The sequence below is a fragment of the Berghia stephanieae genome, chromosome 4 (assembly GCF_034508935.2).
Source record: "Berghia stephanieae isolate SIO BIC M18660-M18661 chromosome 4, UCSD_Bste_1.3, whole genome shotgun sequence".
Classification (NCBI taxonomy): domain Eukaryota; kingdom Metazoa; phylum Mollusca; class Gastropoda; order Nudibranchia; family Aeolidiidae; genus Berghia; species Berghia stephanieae.
Genome location: NC_088363.1, coordinates 735191 through 754121, shown reverse-complemented (window position 1 = coordinate 754121; position 18931 = coordinate 735191). Strand labels below are relative to the sequence as shown.

The window sequence follows — 18931 nt, the reverse complement described above, 5'->3', positions numbered from 1 at the left end:
TAAACTGTATTAACCAGACTATAAACGTTCATGGATACACACAGTTTTGTGTGTTGGTCCGTTATACTTCCGGATGGCAATGTTGTGAACTCCTTGGCCAAGCGCATTCTATCTATTGAGAACCACTCACCAAAATATCTGGGCTGAATGAAATCGACTTCGTCCCTCCAAAATTTTGTAAATATTATCTGCAGAACTGGGCAACGTGACTTTTGTAGATGAAAGCTTTTGACCTTGAACTTGTAGCCACAATGATGGGCAATGTTTGACCCAAGTTGGTGGTTTAGTTGTAGAATGGAATACAACAAGTCTTAAAATAGTATTTGTCACGTGAATAGGAAAATAGAACTGGTATCTAAAACGTTTAAGTTAAAACATGAGCTTTGTTTGTCCCCAGATGGTAGTTTGGTTACATAACCTATAGATAGTATGCGCTTGGCTAAGAAGCTCATAACATTGCCATCCGGAAGTTTAACAATGTGTAATCATGAACTTTTATAGTCGGGGTAATACAGTTTAGTGAGAATAACTCACAAAAGCGGATGGCAAAATACAATAACAAAGGCTTGAGTGACGTCATCTTCGTTCTATCTATAGATAGTATGCGCTTGGCTAAGAAGCTCACAACAGTGCAAAAAACAATAACAAAGACCTGAGTGACGTCATTTTCGTTCTGTCCATATTGGCTTTAGAATGATATTTGTAAAATGAGGAAATAAGACCCGGTGACACATAGAACGTTTGTACTTTTGGTCTATTTGTCCTTCGATAATGAGGTTAAGCTTTTTTTAAAAAAAACCATAGCGCAATATCCACTTAACTTGCTCTAAGCGCTTTACAAGGGGTCTCTGACCAACAGCAACACGTAACATGTAGAACGAGACATGAAGCCTATTAGATGATAATAATATTACAATTTCTATTCGACATAGACAACGTTGTTAACGGCCAGGTGCTCGTTTTACATCTGATTACAGTAAGAGAATGTGAGTAAAGAGCCTTTTCTAATGACTCGACTATGCGCCGAGTAGGCTTAAACCCAGGACCTTCCGATCCAAAAGCGAGTGTCATACCACAAGACCATATAGCCGCAATGACTGTAACAGTTATTACAAAGATTTATCTTCAAAGATTATTATGATGCAGAAAATAATGGTTAAAGTATCACGAAGTCCCAGGTTTGAGAGTGTTTTTTTCCAAGATGAGGGTCATTTAAATCGATCGATATTTGAAGGACGAGTTTTCTGGCCAAATTTTCAAATATGAGTTTTTCCTGATTACAGCAGCAATCTGGTTATAGGATTCAAAAGTCTGATGTCACGTCGCCCAGCAACCAGGAGCTTGGTTCCAAAGAAATCGGCACTTTTTATTCTTCATGCTGACTAGAACTTTTTCACATATCTTGTGATCAGAATGTATAAAAGTCCAAATATGTTCAGATTTATAATGGTTTCTCTCCTCTGGATACAGTTTTATGCTCGTCGGAGAAATATTTCATACGGGTATCCTCCATTGTTCCGATAGTTTAGAACCAGTTACTACGTTACTATGCGTCATTACGAGGGAAGTGACGTCACGACTGTTGAACCCTATTATGTACTCTGTTGCAGGTTGTCTATCTCGAGGCTTTGGGCAACATCGGACATCCGGGTTCTTATGACGTCATTGTGTCTCACGTCAACGACACCAACTCCCAGTGGGTGAAAAGGTCAGGTCTCCACGCCATGAGGGCATTCCAAAGTGAACATGTGAGTTGATAAGACTTGAGATATTGGGGTGGTTTGTTTTTGTTCCTTTTTTGTTTTTGTTTTTTTGTTTTTTTTGTTATTGTTTTTGGTTTTGATATCATTTTTTCTGTGTTGTTTCTTTGGGAGGGTGTGGTTTTTGTTTTTTCACCATAACTACCACCCGCAACCCCCCCCCCCTTTCCTCCCCCTCCCCCCTTTCACCTCACCACCCATCAGTTTGCCAGCAGCGTCCTGTGGATGAATTCTATGTATAACAAATACCTCACAGTCCGAGGCTACATCGTCATCATCATCATCATCATCATCATCATTATCACCACAATCCCACCACCAGCACAATCACACTATTCATCATCATCATCATCATCATCATCATCATCATCATCATCATCATCATCATCATCATCATCATCATCATTATCATCATTATCATCATCATCATCATCATCATCATCACCACATTCAACATCACCACCACCACCACCACCACCACAATCACACTATTCATCATCATCATCATCATCATCATCATCATCATCATCATCATCATCATCATCATCACCAGACTTATAACATCCCCTCCCCTCCCCTTTCCAGTCTGCCAGCGTGCTATGGATGAGTGCCACGCATGACGAACACGACACAGTCCGATACGAGGCAGCCAGACACTATGTCCGTCACGTGATGGCCACACCAGACAAAGTCCAAATGTTGAGGTATGGACATCAACACATTCCAAGAATGAATTATGTTGACGTCACCTTGCTCAACGTATTGTTTTTAGACCGATAATTGGGTGATTAGTTCTCACAAAATAAAAATAGAATAGAGATTTTATATAATAATAATAATAAAGTTATTTTGTATAGATAGTATGCGCTTGGCTAAGAAGCTCATAACATTGCCATCCGGAAGTATAACGGACCAACACACAAAACTGTGTGTATCAATGAACGTTTATAGTCGGGTTAATACAGTTCAGTGAGCATTGCTCATAAACGCGGATGGCAAAAAACAATAACAAAGACCTGAGTGACGTCATCTTCGAACTATCTATAGCGCCCAATTCCGTTGACAAAACAGCTCCAGGCGCAATATAGCGCAATATCAACTAAAAATGCTCAAAGCGCTTTACAAAGTTTCCCTGACCAACAGCAACACGTAGCATGTAGAACGAGACATGACGCCTGTTACTCGATATTACAATTTTTTTCCGGCAGAGACAACACTGTTGACGACTAGGTACCCATTTTACACCTCTGTATGGTGAGAGAATGTGAGTAAAGAGTCTTTTCCAAGGACTCAACTATGCGCCGAGCGAGGCTCGAATCCTGGACCTTCCGATCCGAAAGCGAGTGCCATACCACAAGAGCACATGGCCTAACAAAATTTGAACGTTTTAGGTTACAGTTATGTATGATGGTAGGTTACGATAGATCTGGCGGGTAGAAATATTTAAGAGGAGATAGAATAAAGTTGACGTCACTCGGGTCTTTGTTATTGGTTTTTTTTTGCCATCCATGTTTATGAGTTATTCTCACTTAACGGTATTATCCAGAATATATAAGTTCATGCTTACACATAGTTTTGTGTATTGATCCGCTATACTTCCGGATGGCAATGCTGTGAGCTTCTTAGCCAAACGCATGCTATCTATAGGCAGAAAGCTGGGATACAGATACTTGTGGTCACCAAAACTTTGGGAACCAATGGCAAATTGCGGACCACTTTTGACGTCAACTTGTTAAAATGTCATTGAATACGGTCTCGGATTTAAAACTTATGGCAAGTTGGATATAGATAGTATGCGCTTGGCTAAGAAGCTCATAACATTGCCATCCGGAAGTATAACGGACCAACACACAAAACTGTGTGTATCCATGAACGTTTATAGTCAGGTTAATACAGTTCAGTGAGCATTACTCATAAACGCAGATGGCAAAAAACAATAACAAAGACTTAAGTGACGTCATCTTCGAACTATCTATACGTAAAGATTTCTAGCATAATAAAAAAAAAGAAAATTTTGTTTTATCTGTTTGAGCAAGCAAAAGATGTTTGCTCGAATACAATTTCACAAGGGATCATTATCATTTCCAATCCAATCATAAAATAATCCAACAATTTTGATGTTATAAAGGCGGGGGGGGGGGGGGGGGGGGCAATAGATCAGTTTGTAGAGCACTCCTTTCACACAAAATAGGTCCCGATTGCAGTCGAGAATTTTTTTTCTACCCCCCCCCTTTCCACCGAGCAGTGAATGGGTAGCTAATTCTGTTTGGTTTGGCGGAAAGTGCTTTGAGATAGACTAGCTTCATATCCAAAGGATAGTAAGCAATTTCTATTGTCCGTTTCACGCTATAGAAACCGGGATAAACTCCGGCTCCATTGGCCAAATGACTCTTCAGGACTACTTTTTTAATGTTATATAGTCCGTTTACACAGTTCTTGCAACATTTTATCTCTATGACTAACCACAAGAATAGCATCAATCTATTTATATCAGTAAAAGCCCCCGGACTCTTTACAGAATAAAGCAAAATCTAGGATCTTTTTAAAGATTTCTTTTAAAATATCACCTACCACTTCTGACCAAAACCAATAATTTCTTTACCCTGTACCTCAGAGGTGACGATGACGATGGCAACAATGACAACAACGATAAGAACGAGAAAGAAACCAACTCGGACATCGTCCAAGGGCCCAGCCCCAAACACCGGACGCGACGAGCTACCAGGACAGAGCAACTGGAATTTGCCGTCCATTCCCCCAACGTGGACTGGACGAAGCTGGTCGGATCCAAGGACATCGGAGCTTCTTTTGGCGTCGCTTTGAAGAACAGGCTGGATTACAAAGCAGGTGGGTCCTTCTGTGTGATCATTCATACGCATCACTCGTGATCACGTATCACGACTTTTTTTAGGGTCGTGAATAGCTAATAAGGTCGAGTCACGATCTCCCCGGCCAGGCGTAGTTGTCGTACCAGTAAGGTCGCAGGTTTGAGCCCCCCATCGCCGCCGCGAAGTTTTCATTCTTTGTTGTCTTCTGACACTTTCCTACTCATTTCATTTCTTGTTATTATCAACATAAGTGCCTGCTCCACTCACTTTTCAGTATCACGTATCACGCATCTATCACATGATCATTCTCATTATCCAGTGCTGCTATGCGAGCTTTGATTGATTGTCAAAATATAAAAATCGCATAGCGGCACAATGTTTACGTATAATGAGAATGATCATGTGATAGATACGTGTGATAAGTATGACCTGCTAAACCTATGTTGAACAAGAGACTGAACCCTATTGCAACTACGCTGTACAACGAGGGGGCAGCGTGGCTCAGCGGTACGGTCTTTGCTTCGTACCCGGAGGTACCTAGTTCAACATCCTCCGCTGCGCTATATGACCTTGAGCAAGTCACCTCGTCTTAGCTCAATTTGTGGCGCTGTACTACGGCTGACTCTTGGGTTATTCCAGTCTGCCCTTGGAATAGACAGTCGAGACAAATTTCCCCCTTGGGATGAATAAAGGAAATTTTATAAAAATTTATTTATTTATAATGCGGCTATTGTCTTCATTCCCATATAGGGATAAATAAAGTGTCTACTTAATTATATTTTCTTTTATCGGTTCTATTTCACCGTAAGAACTCGTAGCTTTACATTCAGAACAAATATTATTTCCCCGCCAGGTCTTCTGGACAGCGAGATGGAAGTGGACATCTATGACGAGGCCTTTGCTAGGGTCAACCTGGGAGTCCTGAACACAAATGTAGACATCATGTCCCTCCATCTGTGCTTCAAAGGGAAGGCTGAATATGACGTCAACATGCTACAGGTACCAGGGAATTCATTGCTTAATGAATGCGATTTCTACCAAATTCAGTCCCTTGATGAGTGGACACAGAATAATTGGATTCAATAGTCTGCTGTCACGCCGCCCGGCAACGGCGGCCATCTTGGTCCTAAACAAAGAAAATCATTACTTTTTATTCTTCAAGCTGGCTAGAACTTTTCATATGTCTTGTGATCAGAATGTGTAAAAGTCAAAACATTGTGAAATTTATGTGTGTTTTTTTTCCTCTGGATACGCTTGTATGCTCGCCGGAGAAATGTTTCATAAGGGCGTCCGCCATTGTTCCCATAGTTTAGAGATAGTTGCTAAGTTACCATGCGTCATTACGAGGGAAGTGACGTTAGGACTGTTGAAGAGTATTACAAAGACCATTCCAAATGTAACTAGTATCTCATTATAGACAAATAGATAACCACGCCTCTCGGACAGCCGTCATAATGTACATAATGGCAGCATTGGTGAACATCGCGAACTTCATAGGTTTTACTATCGATGGCATGTGTCTAAGTAAAATATCTACGGTTCTAGCACTTGACCAAAAAAGAAACTATATGTAAATTTAAACGTTGAAAATCGTGTGATAACAAGTCTCCCATTTGGCGGGGAAAAAACATTAATAAATGATCAGAGAGGGAGAGAGAGAGAGTTCGATATCATCAAAGAGCGTGTAGGTAACGATTGTTATGTTACCAAGAGCTCTCACTTCCCGCTTTTGGTGAAGCCACGCATCTTCCGTCTTCTACTCGTATTTTCTTCATTGTATCAGTAAGCCTAGCGCGCTTGATACACGCGGAGCACACCCATCTCGCTGTCTCGCCTGGCACGCGACAATAGCATTGCGGTTAAGAGAAGTGAGAGCTCTTGGTAACTACGTTACCCTACACACTCTTTGATATCATTCACGTAATTGTTTATAAACAACCAACTATGTTTGTCCGAAGGTGTGTCACACATTACATGTTTTGATTGGTCAAAAATGAACTGGTTATTTGTTGTATGTTGTTTTGATGAATTGTTTGATTTTGTGAGTTTTGTTCACTCCTAAAAGCCATCGAGCCAAAAGAAAATAATCTTTACGCGTGTCCTGTCCTGGTAATAGGTAGTATGCAGATGACGTCACTCAGGCCTTTGTTATTGTTTTTGCCATCCGCGTTTGTGAGTTGTTCTCACTAAACTGTATTAACCAGACTATAAAAGTTCATGGTTACACAGAGTTTGTGTGTTGGTCCGTTATACTTCCGAATGGCAATGTTGTGAACTCCTTGGCCAAGCGCATTCTATCTATAGAGTTCACTTTGTTGGATACTACTTAGGAACACAAACGCATTCACTAATTAACCAGTAGATTTTTGACCAATCAAAACATGGAATTTGTGACACACCCTCACACGTGCTCGGACAAACATAGTTGCTTGTTTATAAACAGAAACTTGAATGAAATCGACCAATAACTGATCATTGTTATTGTTTTTATACCACCAAATGGGTGACTAGTTATCACACGATTTTCTCGATCAGGTAATAAGCGTTTCAATTTACACATAGTTTTCTGTGTTAGTTCTATTGATCAAGCGGTTGAACAGTGGATATTTTACTTAAACACATACCATCGATAGTAAAATCTGTGTAATTTTCTGTGTCTACCAATCACTGCCATTGTTTACATTATGACGATTGCCCGAGAGGCGTGGTTATCTCCGTGTCTATAGATAGTATGCAGATGACGTCACTCAGGCCTTTGTTATTGTTTTTGCCATCCGCGTTTGTGAGTTGTTCTCACTAAACTGTATTAACCCGACTCTAAAAGTTCATGGATACACAGAGTTTGTGTGTTGTTCCGTTATACTTCCGGATGGCAATGTTGTGAATTCCTTGGCCAAGAGCATTCTATCTATAGTGAAGGAAAAGTGTGAGGTCAAAAAAACGGTTCCTATTTCATTGGAAGTATAAAACCACTCTTCCGGAGGACTGGATTCATGTCTTGTGTAATTGATCTTCTGTTTTCAGAGTGATGGCATCTTATTTTCTAGTCTAAATAGATGCTGGTTGTCAATAATGATCACTTATTGACGCCCCATAATCCGACGAATCTGCCTATAGATAGTATGCGCTTGGCTAAGAAGTTCACAACGTTGCCATCCGGAAGTATAACGGACCAACACACAAAACTATGTGTAACCTTGAACGTTTATAGTCTGGTTAATACTGTTAAGTGAGAATTACTCATAAACGCGGATGGCAAAAAGCAATAACAAAGACCCGAGTACGTCATCTTCGAACTATCTATACATCCTGCTACTAAAATAGTTATGCCACCTTTATATTACATATCATTAATACTCCGAAGGACTGGTTAGATACACACATCCAGGGATTTAGGAACCAGAAAAGTAAAAGGTGTGACGTCACAACTTTTCCTCCCTATTGATGATCTATCAATAAAGTAAAATGTGCCGTGCCCTCTCAAAACGTTTTTATTTCCAGGTACACTGAAGTTGTTAAACATTCGGTTATAAGCTTTACTTGTTATAGTAGAGTTTAGATAACAACTTTTTAAATTGAAGAAAATGCATTGATGAGAACTGAAGGGTGTTTTTTTTTAAACATAAATATGCTATTCGTTGATACCTGATTCCTTGGATATTTTTTCTCTTGCAAAACTCCTATCTAGAAATGAATCATCATCACCAATGGCATGATCTATAGATAGTATGCAGATGACGTCACTCAGGCCTTTGTTATTGTTTTTGCCATCCGCGTTTGTGAGTTGTTCTCACTAAACTGTATTAACCAGAGTATAAAAGTTCCTGGTTACACAGAGTTTGTGCGTTGGTCCGTTATACTTCCGGATGGCAATGTTGTGAACTCCTTGGCCAAGCGCATTCTATCTATATTTAATTTCCATGTGCTTGAGGTCATTGGTCACATTGCAAAATATGCTCCAAGTGACCCACATAGTGAAAAGTGTTCACAGTTTTTTAAATATCTAAAATCACAATAGTCTTCAACAGTCGTAACGTCACTTACTTCCTAATGACGCATGGTAACTTAGTAACACTGGCTCTAAACTATCCGAACAATGGCGGACGCCGTATGAAATATTTCTCCGGCGAGCATAAAAGCGTATCCAGAGGGGAAAAAAACATAAATTTGATCATGTTTTTGACTTTTACACATTCATAAGACATATGAAAAGTTCTAGCCAGCATGAAGAATAAAAAGTAATGATTTCCCTTGTTTAGAACCAAGACGGCCGCCGTTGCCGAGCGGCGTGACATCAGACTACTGAATTCAATTGATTATTTCGTTCAGCTTGACACATGAGTAGGTTTAACACTTTTGTAAACAAAGCAGAGTGTTTACATTTGTTAAATATCCAATATTTGGACAGCAACAAATCATGTGATTGATGACTTGGTTGGACGAGAACATGAATATAGATAGAATGCGCTTGGCCAAGGAGTTCACAACATTGCCATCCGGAAATATAACGGACCAACACACAAACTATGTGTAACCATGAACTTTTATAGTCTTGTTAAAACAGTTTAGTGAGAACAACTCACAAACGCGGATGGCAAAAACAATAACAAAGGGCTGAGTGACGTCATCTGCATACTATCTATAGATCGCTCCCATTGAAGAAAATGCATTGATGAGAATTGAAGATTTTTGGATCTTTTTTTTAAAAAACATACATATATAGACATGCTATTCGTAGATACCCGATTCCTTTGATACTTTTTCCTCTTGTAAAACTCCTATCTAGCAATTAATCATCATCATCATTATCATCATCATCATCATCATCATCATCATCATCATCATCATCATCATCATCATCATCATCATCATCATCATCATCAATTGATTGCTAAGTCGACGAATCCTCTTATGTTAGTTGTCATGACTATTTGCACTGATAGCCTGAGGAAAAATCTGACACAGATATCAAATTATATTAAGGACAAAAGACGATTATATGGAGATGAGAATGATGAACGAAATAAACTGCCTAGCAAGAAGTAAGAATAGACAATTAGATAACCACGCCTCTTTTGACAGTCGTCATAATGTAAACAATGGCAGTGATTGGATGACATAGCAAACCCCACAGGTTTTACTATCGATGGTTTGTGTCTAAATAAAATAGTCACTGTCCTACTGCTTGATCAATAGATAGTTCGAAGATGAGGTCACTCATGTCTTTGTTATTGTTTTTTGCCATCCGCGTTTATGAGTAATGCTCACTGAACTGTATTAACCTGATTATAAACGATCATGGGTACACACAGTTGTGTGTGTTGGTCCGTTATACTTCCGGATGGCAATGTTATGAGCTTCTCAGCCAAGCACATACTATTTATAGATAGTATGCAGATGACGTCACTCAGGCCTTTGTTATTGTTTTTGCCATCCGCGTTTGTGAGTTGTTCTCACTAAACTGTATTAACCTGACTTTAAACGTTTGTGGTTACACAGAGTTTGTGTGTTGGTCCGTTATACTTCCGGATGGCAATGTTATGAGCTTCTCAGCCAAGCACATACTATTTATAGAACCAACACAGAAAACTATGTGTAAACTTAAACTTTAACCATGATGATCGAGAAAATCGTGTGATAACTAGTCACCGATCTGGCGGTATAAAAACAATAACAATGATGAGAGAGAGAGAGAGAGAGAGAGAGAGAGAGAGAGAGAGAGAGAGGGGGGGGGAGGGGGGGGGAAGAGGTCGATTTATTTGTTTATAAACAACCAAATTATGTTTGTCCGATCACGTGTGAAGGTCTATCACTAATTCCATGTTTTAATTGGTCAAAAATCTACTGATGAATACTGCCAACAGCAATTCCTTTATCATAGTACGGTTTATCTTCAAAGTAGGTAGTTGATACGCTTCAAGAGTCGTAACATCACTTCCTTCGTAATGACGCATTGTAACTTAATAACTAGCTCTAAACTATCAGAACAATGGCGGACGCCCTTATGAAATATTTCTCAGACGAGCATAAAAGCGTATCCAGAGGAGAAAAAACCCATTATAAATCTGATCATATTTTGACTTTTATACAATCTGATCACAAGACATATGAAAAGTTCTAGCCAGCATGAAGAATAAAAAGTACAGGTTTCCTTTGTTTAGAAACACGATGGCCGTCGTTGCTGGGCGACGTGACATCAGACTATTGAATCCAATTAAGAATAGACATTTAGATAACCACGCCTCTCGGACAGTCGTCGTAATATAAACAATGACAGTGATTGGGTATCATAACGATCCACACAGGTTTTTACTTCCGCTTGATCATAGAATCAACACAGAAAACTATGTGTAAACTTAAACATCAACCATATGATCGATAAAATCGTATGATAACTAGTCATCCATCTGGCGCTAAAAAAACAATAACAATGATCAGAGAGAGAGAGAGAGTGAGAGAGAGAGAGAGAGAGAGAGAGAGAGAGAGAGAGAGAGAGAGAGAGGTCGCCGTTGCTGGGCGACGTAACATCAGACTATTGAATCCATTTGTTCCAGCGGTCTTAAACGCAATATTGGCGACAGCTTTGTCTATACGGCCGTACTCTGCAAAAAGCCATATTCAAAAATTTGGCCAGAAAACTCGTCATTCAAATATCGATCGATTTAAATGACCCTCATCTTGGCAAAAATTATAAAACCTGGGACTTCACCACCCCTCTCTCCTTGTCCAACCAGCAATGAATGGGTAGCTGAGTCTGTTAACTTTGGCGGAAAGAACTTTGAGATAGACAAGAGTCCTATCTAAAGGATAGCAAACAATTGCTATTGCCCGGCTCCATGAGTCCAATGGATCTGAAGGATTGCTATTACAAAATCACTTGTCAAAAACTCTCAAGTCTAAGACTTTATTAGAGACTATACGAAGTCCCAGGTTAGAGAGTTTTTGCCAAAATGAGGTAACTTTTTTATAACATGAAATGAATATATTATATATCTTTATCCATTCGACCATTTCATGCGGCTATGTGGTCTAGTGGTATGACACTCGCTTTCGGATCGGAAGGTCCTGGGTTCGAGCCTCGCTCGGCGCATAGTTGAGTCCTTGGAAAAGGCTCTTTACTCACATTCTCTCACCGTACTCAGGTGTAAAATGAGTACCTAGCCGTTAACAGCGTTGTCTTTGTCCGAAAAATTGTAATATCGCCTGACAGGCGTCATGTCCCGTCCTACATGTTAAATGTTGCTGTTGACCAGGGACCCCTTGTAAAGCGCTTTGAGCACATCTTATTGCGCTATATAAAAGTTCAATTTTTTTTTCATCATTTCCACAGGAGTACGACTCGAGGGAACTTCCTCGTCTGACCAACCTGTACGACAGTCTGAAGGAAAATATCACCGACTCCATCGTCCAATCTCTGACACGGTTCAGGACGATTATCGACTCTGGTACAACCGTCGGAGTGACCATCAAGGCATACTCGGACGCCCTTTTGGAATTGCCTGATAAGGTAAAGCACCACTTTCGTAATTTTTCCATTGCCTGATAAGGTAAATCATGACTTTCGTAATTTTTCCATTGCCGGATAAGGTAAAGCATGATTTTCGTATTTTTTTTCATTGCCGGATAAGGTAAAGCATGACGTTCGTATTTTTTCATTGCCGGATAAGGTAAAGGATGACTTTCGTATTTTTCATTGCCAGATAAAGTAAAGCATGACTTTCGTATTGTCCGTTGCCTGATAAAATAAAGCATGACTTTTGTATCTTTTCATTCTTGGGAGAATTTGTTTTGATTTAATTTTCAATGGGGGTCCTGATAGCTCATTTGGTAGAACACTCGCTTTACATGCAAAGGGACCGAGAATGATTTCGGGTGAAGTTGAGGTATTTTTCTGATCCCCTGTGATTGAGTCTGTTACATCCAACGAAAGTATTTTGCGATAGACTAACGTCCTATCCAAAGGGTAGCAAGGAATTGATATTGTCCGGTTCACACTATAGATACCGAGATAAACTCAGGATCTATTGACCTAATGGCTTTGAAGTACTACTTTTTAAAAATATATAAATAGTTTATATATCTATATCTATATCTATCTATCTATATATATATTATATATATATATATATATATATATATATATATATATATATATATATATATATATATAGAGAGAGAGAGAGAGAGAGAGAGAGAGAGTCACTTTCATTTCCGGTAATAGACATCATCATCATCATTGCCTTTTTCACCCTGGGTCAGGGTATAGGCCACAGACAAACAGTTTCCATCCTTCTCTATCCTGAGCTAACTTTTTAATTATAATTCAGTCTTAACCACGTCTCTGTATATCAAGCTTCTTTAATTATCTACTCCTATGTTCCTCGTGCCTTCCTTTGATCTTCTTCCTGAGGGTTCCAGCAAATTCTTTGTTTCTAAGCGTGTGATAGACATGTCCGAACTCAAACACGAGACTCGAACTAACTCTAGAGGCAAACAAAGTAGGTCAAGATGCATACATTAAGCACGTGACCGTAGATTTGAGAGCACTCTGATATATAAGTCGTGGAGCAGGGAATATATTGATTACCTCCCTTAGGCCATAATACATGGTTAACCCTCTCCTCACTTGCCATTTTCAGAATTCTATTTTTTCCCCAGAAAGCTTCATATCCACACAAAACATAATGGATGTACTTATTCAAACAGAAAAGCAATAAGTACATTCTAAATATGACAATGTGCGGCTATGTGGTCTAGTGGTATGACACTCGCTTTCGGATCTGAGGGTCCTGGGTTCGAGCCTCTCGCTTGGCGCATAGTTGAGTCCTTGGAAAAGACTCTTTACTCACATTTTCTTACCGTACTCGGGTGTAAAATGAGTACCTGGCCGCTAACAGCGTTGTCTTTGTCCGAAAAATTGTAATATCGCCTAACAGGCGTCATGTCCCGTCCTTCATGTTAAATGTTGCTGTTGACCAGGGACCCCTTGTAAAGCGCTTTGAGCACGTTTAGTGTATATTGCGCTATATAAAGCTCAATTAGAAGATACCGTCGCCCAGGCATTCCATTAAGGAATATAGATAACCCATCAAACAAGATGTCTGATGTCAACAGGAATCAGTTATGTTGTCCAAAGTGAACAATTTTCCTGTGGTTGGTAAAGAAATGGTTACATATATTTGAAACTATACATGGTCCAGGTCCTTCATATCGGTGACACAGCTGTGTCGGGGTTACAGACCCTGGGAGAGTTGGACACGGAGGAAATGCCGGCATTCGTGGGGCCTCTGTGGAGACTTGCAAACAAGGTCATCAACCTGTACAATGATATCAAGAATGACGTCATGGGCTTTTATCTGGTAAGGAATCATTGTCAATGTGTGTATGTGTGTGTCTGTGTGTGTGTCTGTGTGTGTGTATGTGTCTGTGTTGGTGTACGTTTGTGTGTGTGTGTGTGTTTGTGTAAGAGAGAGATAGAGAGTAAGTGAGAGAGAGAGTATGTGTGTGTGTGTGTGTGTGTGTGTGTGTGGGAGGGGGGGGCGGCTGTGAGAACGTTCGTTGGGGTTTTGTTTTGTTTGTCTGTTTGATTTTCTTGGGGGGGGGGGGGGGAAAGGTATTTTTATTTTTTGGTTTGTTTGCTTGCTTTTCATTTTGGATTTTGGCGTATGTATTTTATCGATATTTTTGAATTTATCTAATGGTAAAAATAAATAATGAATCTTGGTAAAATTGAATTCATAAGGAGAAATATGAAATTTACATTATGTTAATATTTTGTATTGAAAACCATTGATATAGTTTCTCAAGATGGCAAGAACTGTAATCTCACATTTGTCACTAAAATACATGTATATTTTGGCGGTGTATCAGACACCTAACCAGTTCTGAAGATGGCAAGAACTGTAATCTCACATTTGTCACCAAAATACATGTATATTTTGGCGGTGTATCAGACACCTAACCAGTTCTGAAGATGGCAAGAACTGTAATCTCACATTTGTCACCAAAATACATGTATATTTTGGCGGTGTATCAGACACCTAACCAGTTGACGGCCGTACTCTGGAAAGACAGGTTTTTAAACATTTGGCCAGACAACTCTAATTTCAAATATCGATCGATTTAAATGACCCTCATCTTTGCAAAAATTCTAAAACCTGGGCTTTAGTAAAGACTTCATAATGTCCGGGGTTTGGGAGAGTTTGCTAAAATGAGAGCCATTTAGATCGATGTATATTTGAAGGACGGATTTTCTGTCCATTTAATTAATACATGTTTTTCCAGAGTACAACAGTTAACTGATAAAATACTAGTTGTTGTCACTTCAAAAAATATATCTTTCTCAAAACATGAAATGTATCCCAGGGTAAAAACCGTTTTAAGGCTATAGGTTACACATCTGGTCATTATAACTCAGAAGGTTTGATTGAATACCTAGCTAAAGCCTTAACGGATATTGCCCTCTGCCATCAATGTTCAGCATCTTCCCAGCTTCATTTTTCTGACTGAAAAATCAATATGTTAGATTCTTTGAATTGATTACTCCGTTGTTTGCTTTTTCCAGACGCTTCTCCACACCACGACAGACATTTCATTCGGCGTCAAGCAAGTCTTCAACTCCGTCTCTGACATCGTGGATCACATAGACGACTTCAACGACGATCCCAAGTCAGCCATTTCCAAAGTGGCCGCCAACACTGTCGTGTAACTATCTATACCACCTCTATTGTGTGTGTGTGTATGTGTGTGTATGTGTGTATGTATTTGTGTATGTGTATGTGTGTATGTGTGTGTGTATATGTGTGTATGTGTGTGTATGTGTGTATGTGTGTGTATGTGTAAGTGTCACATAGATGACTTCAACGACGATCCCAAGTCAGCCATTTCCAAATTGGTCGCCAACATTGTCGTGTAACTATCCACGTCTATTGTGTGTGTGTGTGTGTGTGTATGTGTGTGTATGTGTGTATGTATTTGTGTATGTGTGTGTGTATGTGTGTGTATATGTGTGTATGTGTGTGTATGTGTGTGTATGTGTGTGTATATGTGTGTATGTGTGTGTATGTGTGTATGTATTTGTGTATGTGTATGTGTGTATGTATGTGTGTATGTGTGTATGTGTGTATGTGTGTATGTGTGTATGTGTGTAACACATAGATGACTTCAACGACGATCCCAAGTCAGCCATTTCCAAAGTGGCCGCCAACACTGTCGTGTAACTATCCATACCACGTCTATTGTGTGTGTGTGTGTGTGTGTGTGTGTATGTATGTGTGTATGTGTGTATGTGTTGGTGTATTTGTGTGTTTATGTGTATGTGTATGTGTGTATGTGTGTATGTATGTATGTATGTATGTATGTGTGTATGTATGTGTATTTGTGTATATGTATGTGTGTATGTGTGTGTGTTTGTGTGTATGTGTGTGTATGTGTGTATGTGTGTATGCGTATGTGTTTATGTGTGTATGTGTGTATGTGTGTGTGTGTATGTTTGAGTATGTGCAATTCCCAGGTTTGAGAATTTTTGCCAAGATGAGGGTCAATCGATCAATCTTTTAAAGACATCTTTGCTGGCAAAAAATCTAAATACTCGTTATTCCAGCAGATTGTTTGTATCTAAATGTCATCTACTTTTTATTTTTAAATGCGCCTAGAAGTTGAGACAAAAAGTTGTATAAATATTCATAAATAAGCGATTTTATTTTCCTTCTTCTATTTTCTTGTAGAATCGGAGACCAAGTCAATACCATGTTGTCTGCGCTGAGGGAAGCCAAGGAAAATGCATTTTTCAGTAGAAGTAAGTTTGTGTATCATTGTCATGGTTAGCAACAAAAAAATTGTAAGTGACAAAAATATAGACAGTTCGAAGATGACGTCACTCAGGCCTTTGTTATTGTTTTTGCCATCCGTGTTTGTGAGCTGTTCTCACTAAACTGTATTAACCTGACTTATGTCTTTTATCTTCCATTATAGTCTGGAAAGTTCTGTTCCCTGACGCTGACCTTTGCTTATCAATTAGATCACCCCCCTGGGGCACCCTATCCTCTACCCACGCTAACATTTCATTCATACTGCAACCACCATTGAGTACAGACGATACAAGTTATTTTTCATTATATTTTATTTGTTTTCCACGTTTATTTGTGTATTGTTGTGCTGACGAAGGTCCGGAAGGTCCTGGGTTCGAGCCTCGCGCTCAGCGCATAGTTGACTCCTTGGAAAAGACTCTTTACTCACATTCTCTCAACGTACTCATGTGTAAAACGAGTACCTGGCTTGTAACAGCGTTGTATTTGTCTGAAAAATTGTAATAATATCGCCTAATAGGCGTTATGTCCCGTCCTACATGTTAAATGTTGCTGTTGAGCAGAGACCCCTTGTAAAGCGCTTTGAGCACATTTAGTGGATATTGCGCTATATAAAAGCTAAATTTATTATTTTATCTTATTTTTTTCATAGCACAAACTCGAAGGTTCTTATCCTCATCTTGTTATTTCTAAATTGATTTTAGAGTCCAATCCATCCCATAACAATACCGTTTTGAGACGATGAGAGTCACACATAATGCCTTCAAATAGTATAACTTTGCCACTTTGGTTTTGAAAAAAACGTGTACGTATGTGCAGGTCTGACATCTTGGGCCCAATTATGGGCCTAGTTTAACATTATTGTAATGGACAATATTTTGCGTCATTTTTTGGGAGATTTTAATCACAACATTGAGCCCATAAGGAATTGGATTATCAGACCTGCATATAAGTGCACGTCGGGCCCCATCCGTCCCATAATAATTCCATTTTAAGACTGATGATCACATATGTCTTCAAATGGAATAAACCAGCAATAAGGGAGAAATCTGCTTCTTTGTAGGTTATGAACCAATTAAACGTAAATTACCTTCAGGGCATTTGTTTCTTTTGATGAAATCCCCAGTCCCGGTAGACTGGTTTTTTGGGGGGATGGTTTTTATCTTGTATTTGTCTTTGTAAGCTTTTTCTTGCACCTTTTATAAACACTTGTTCAGATTTTTATCTGATACCGGTGCCTGCTCCTTAATATCTTAATTTGATGTTGTAATGGACAATGTTTTTCGTCATTTTTTTTGGAGAAATTCCATTACAACAATGAGCCCATAAGGAATTGGATAATCAGACCTGCAAATAAATGCACATCGGGTGGAAGGAATTAATTAAGGTAGGCTTTTGATCTTGATGTGAGGATCGTCATTCAATAGGCGTGTTCTCTAGTGAGTCTGATGTGTGCTGGTAGTTTCTGAACAAGTGTGCATGACACGGTGTCAGACAACGGAAAGAAGAAGGGAAAATACAAGACAAAAAAATGGAGCTACTCAAATGTCTTGGTCCTCGTACTGTATGGTGTAATGGTAGCACGTCTTACCAGTAATCAGAAGGTCTGAGGTTCGATCTCCAGTCGAAGTAGTCTAACTTGCGGTGATGTTTTTTTTTTTTTTTTTGTATTTTCCTTTCTTGTTAGATATAGCATCGTTTCATACAAACTTGTTCAGACCTTTAACTCTTTCCTTACCAGCAATTTTCAGGATTTTCCCCAAAACTTCACACCCAACTAACACAAAAATCTATTTTTAACACTCAATCACAATAGCAATAAGTTCTTGCCATATATCAATATTTTCTTTAGCAAAACATGCTCTACAATACACTGTTCATTTTCTTTAAAGTTTATGATGTACAAGAAAAATTTGAATAAGAAAAATTTTGGTTGTATCGTAACGAATGTGACGATTTTCATATAATTGGTATGAAGAGGGTTAAGTTACACCGATGGCTGCTACCTAATTCCTCAATTTCTCAAATTGATGGTTTCTGGGAAATCGACTTCAAATCATCCCGACATAATACTCTTTTTCAGAGGGTGGGTCACAAATGGTATATTGATGAAATGTGAAATCCATCGACTGGATGGTGAACTTTTGGCATCACTTGGTGGTAGGGAGGTCACTGTTGCCGTGTCATCTATTCCCCTATATTTCCTTGTTCCGGTTTGCAATCTGCCTTTGTTTTGGAATGAGATTATTTGCTTTTGCCCTGGCCCCTGGCGGAGTCCTTGACTGAGAGGGAGACATATACATTTATGGTCAAATGTATAATATTCATTTTGGGAGATGATGTTTTTTTTTTAAATTATAAATCATCTAGTTTTTTGTGGACTGTTATAGAATTTCTTTTGAAGTTTGTAAACATTTGAGTGTATTTCTCTTGATAGGATGCGATACTTGTGTGACTTTTAGGTACACTCGCAAACTAAGATCATTGAATCTGCATCTGTTTCCTATTTGAACGAGTACCCTTTGTCTTACCTTTT

General features: G+C 39.1%; 1 protein-coding gene across 1 annotated transcript in view; it reads left to right on the top strand.

The window, feature by feature from the left end:
- Positions 1-218: 218 nt before the first annotated feature.
- LOC144971654 (uncharacterized) overlaps positions 219-18931 on the top strand; it is a 35681-nt gene continuing 16968 nt past the window's right edge. Inside the window, exons 1-9 of the mRNA XM_078912728.1 lie at positions 219-263; positions 1611-1748; positions 2346-2464; positions 4375-4607; positions 5442-5587; positions 11919-12095; positions 13789-13947; positions 15153-15292; positions 16315-16385. Of these exons, the coding sequence (XP_078768854.1) occupies positions 219-263; positions 1611-1748; positions 2346-2464; positions 4375-4607; positions 5442-5587; positions 11919-12095; positions 13789-13947; positions 15153-15292; positions 16315-16385 (1228 nt within the window). The remainder of the gene's footprint in view (positions 264-1610; positions 1749-2345; positions 2465-4374; positions 4608-5441; positions 5588-11918; positions 12096-13788; positions 13948-15152; positions 15293-16314; positions 16386-18931) is intronic.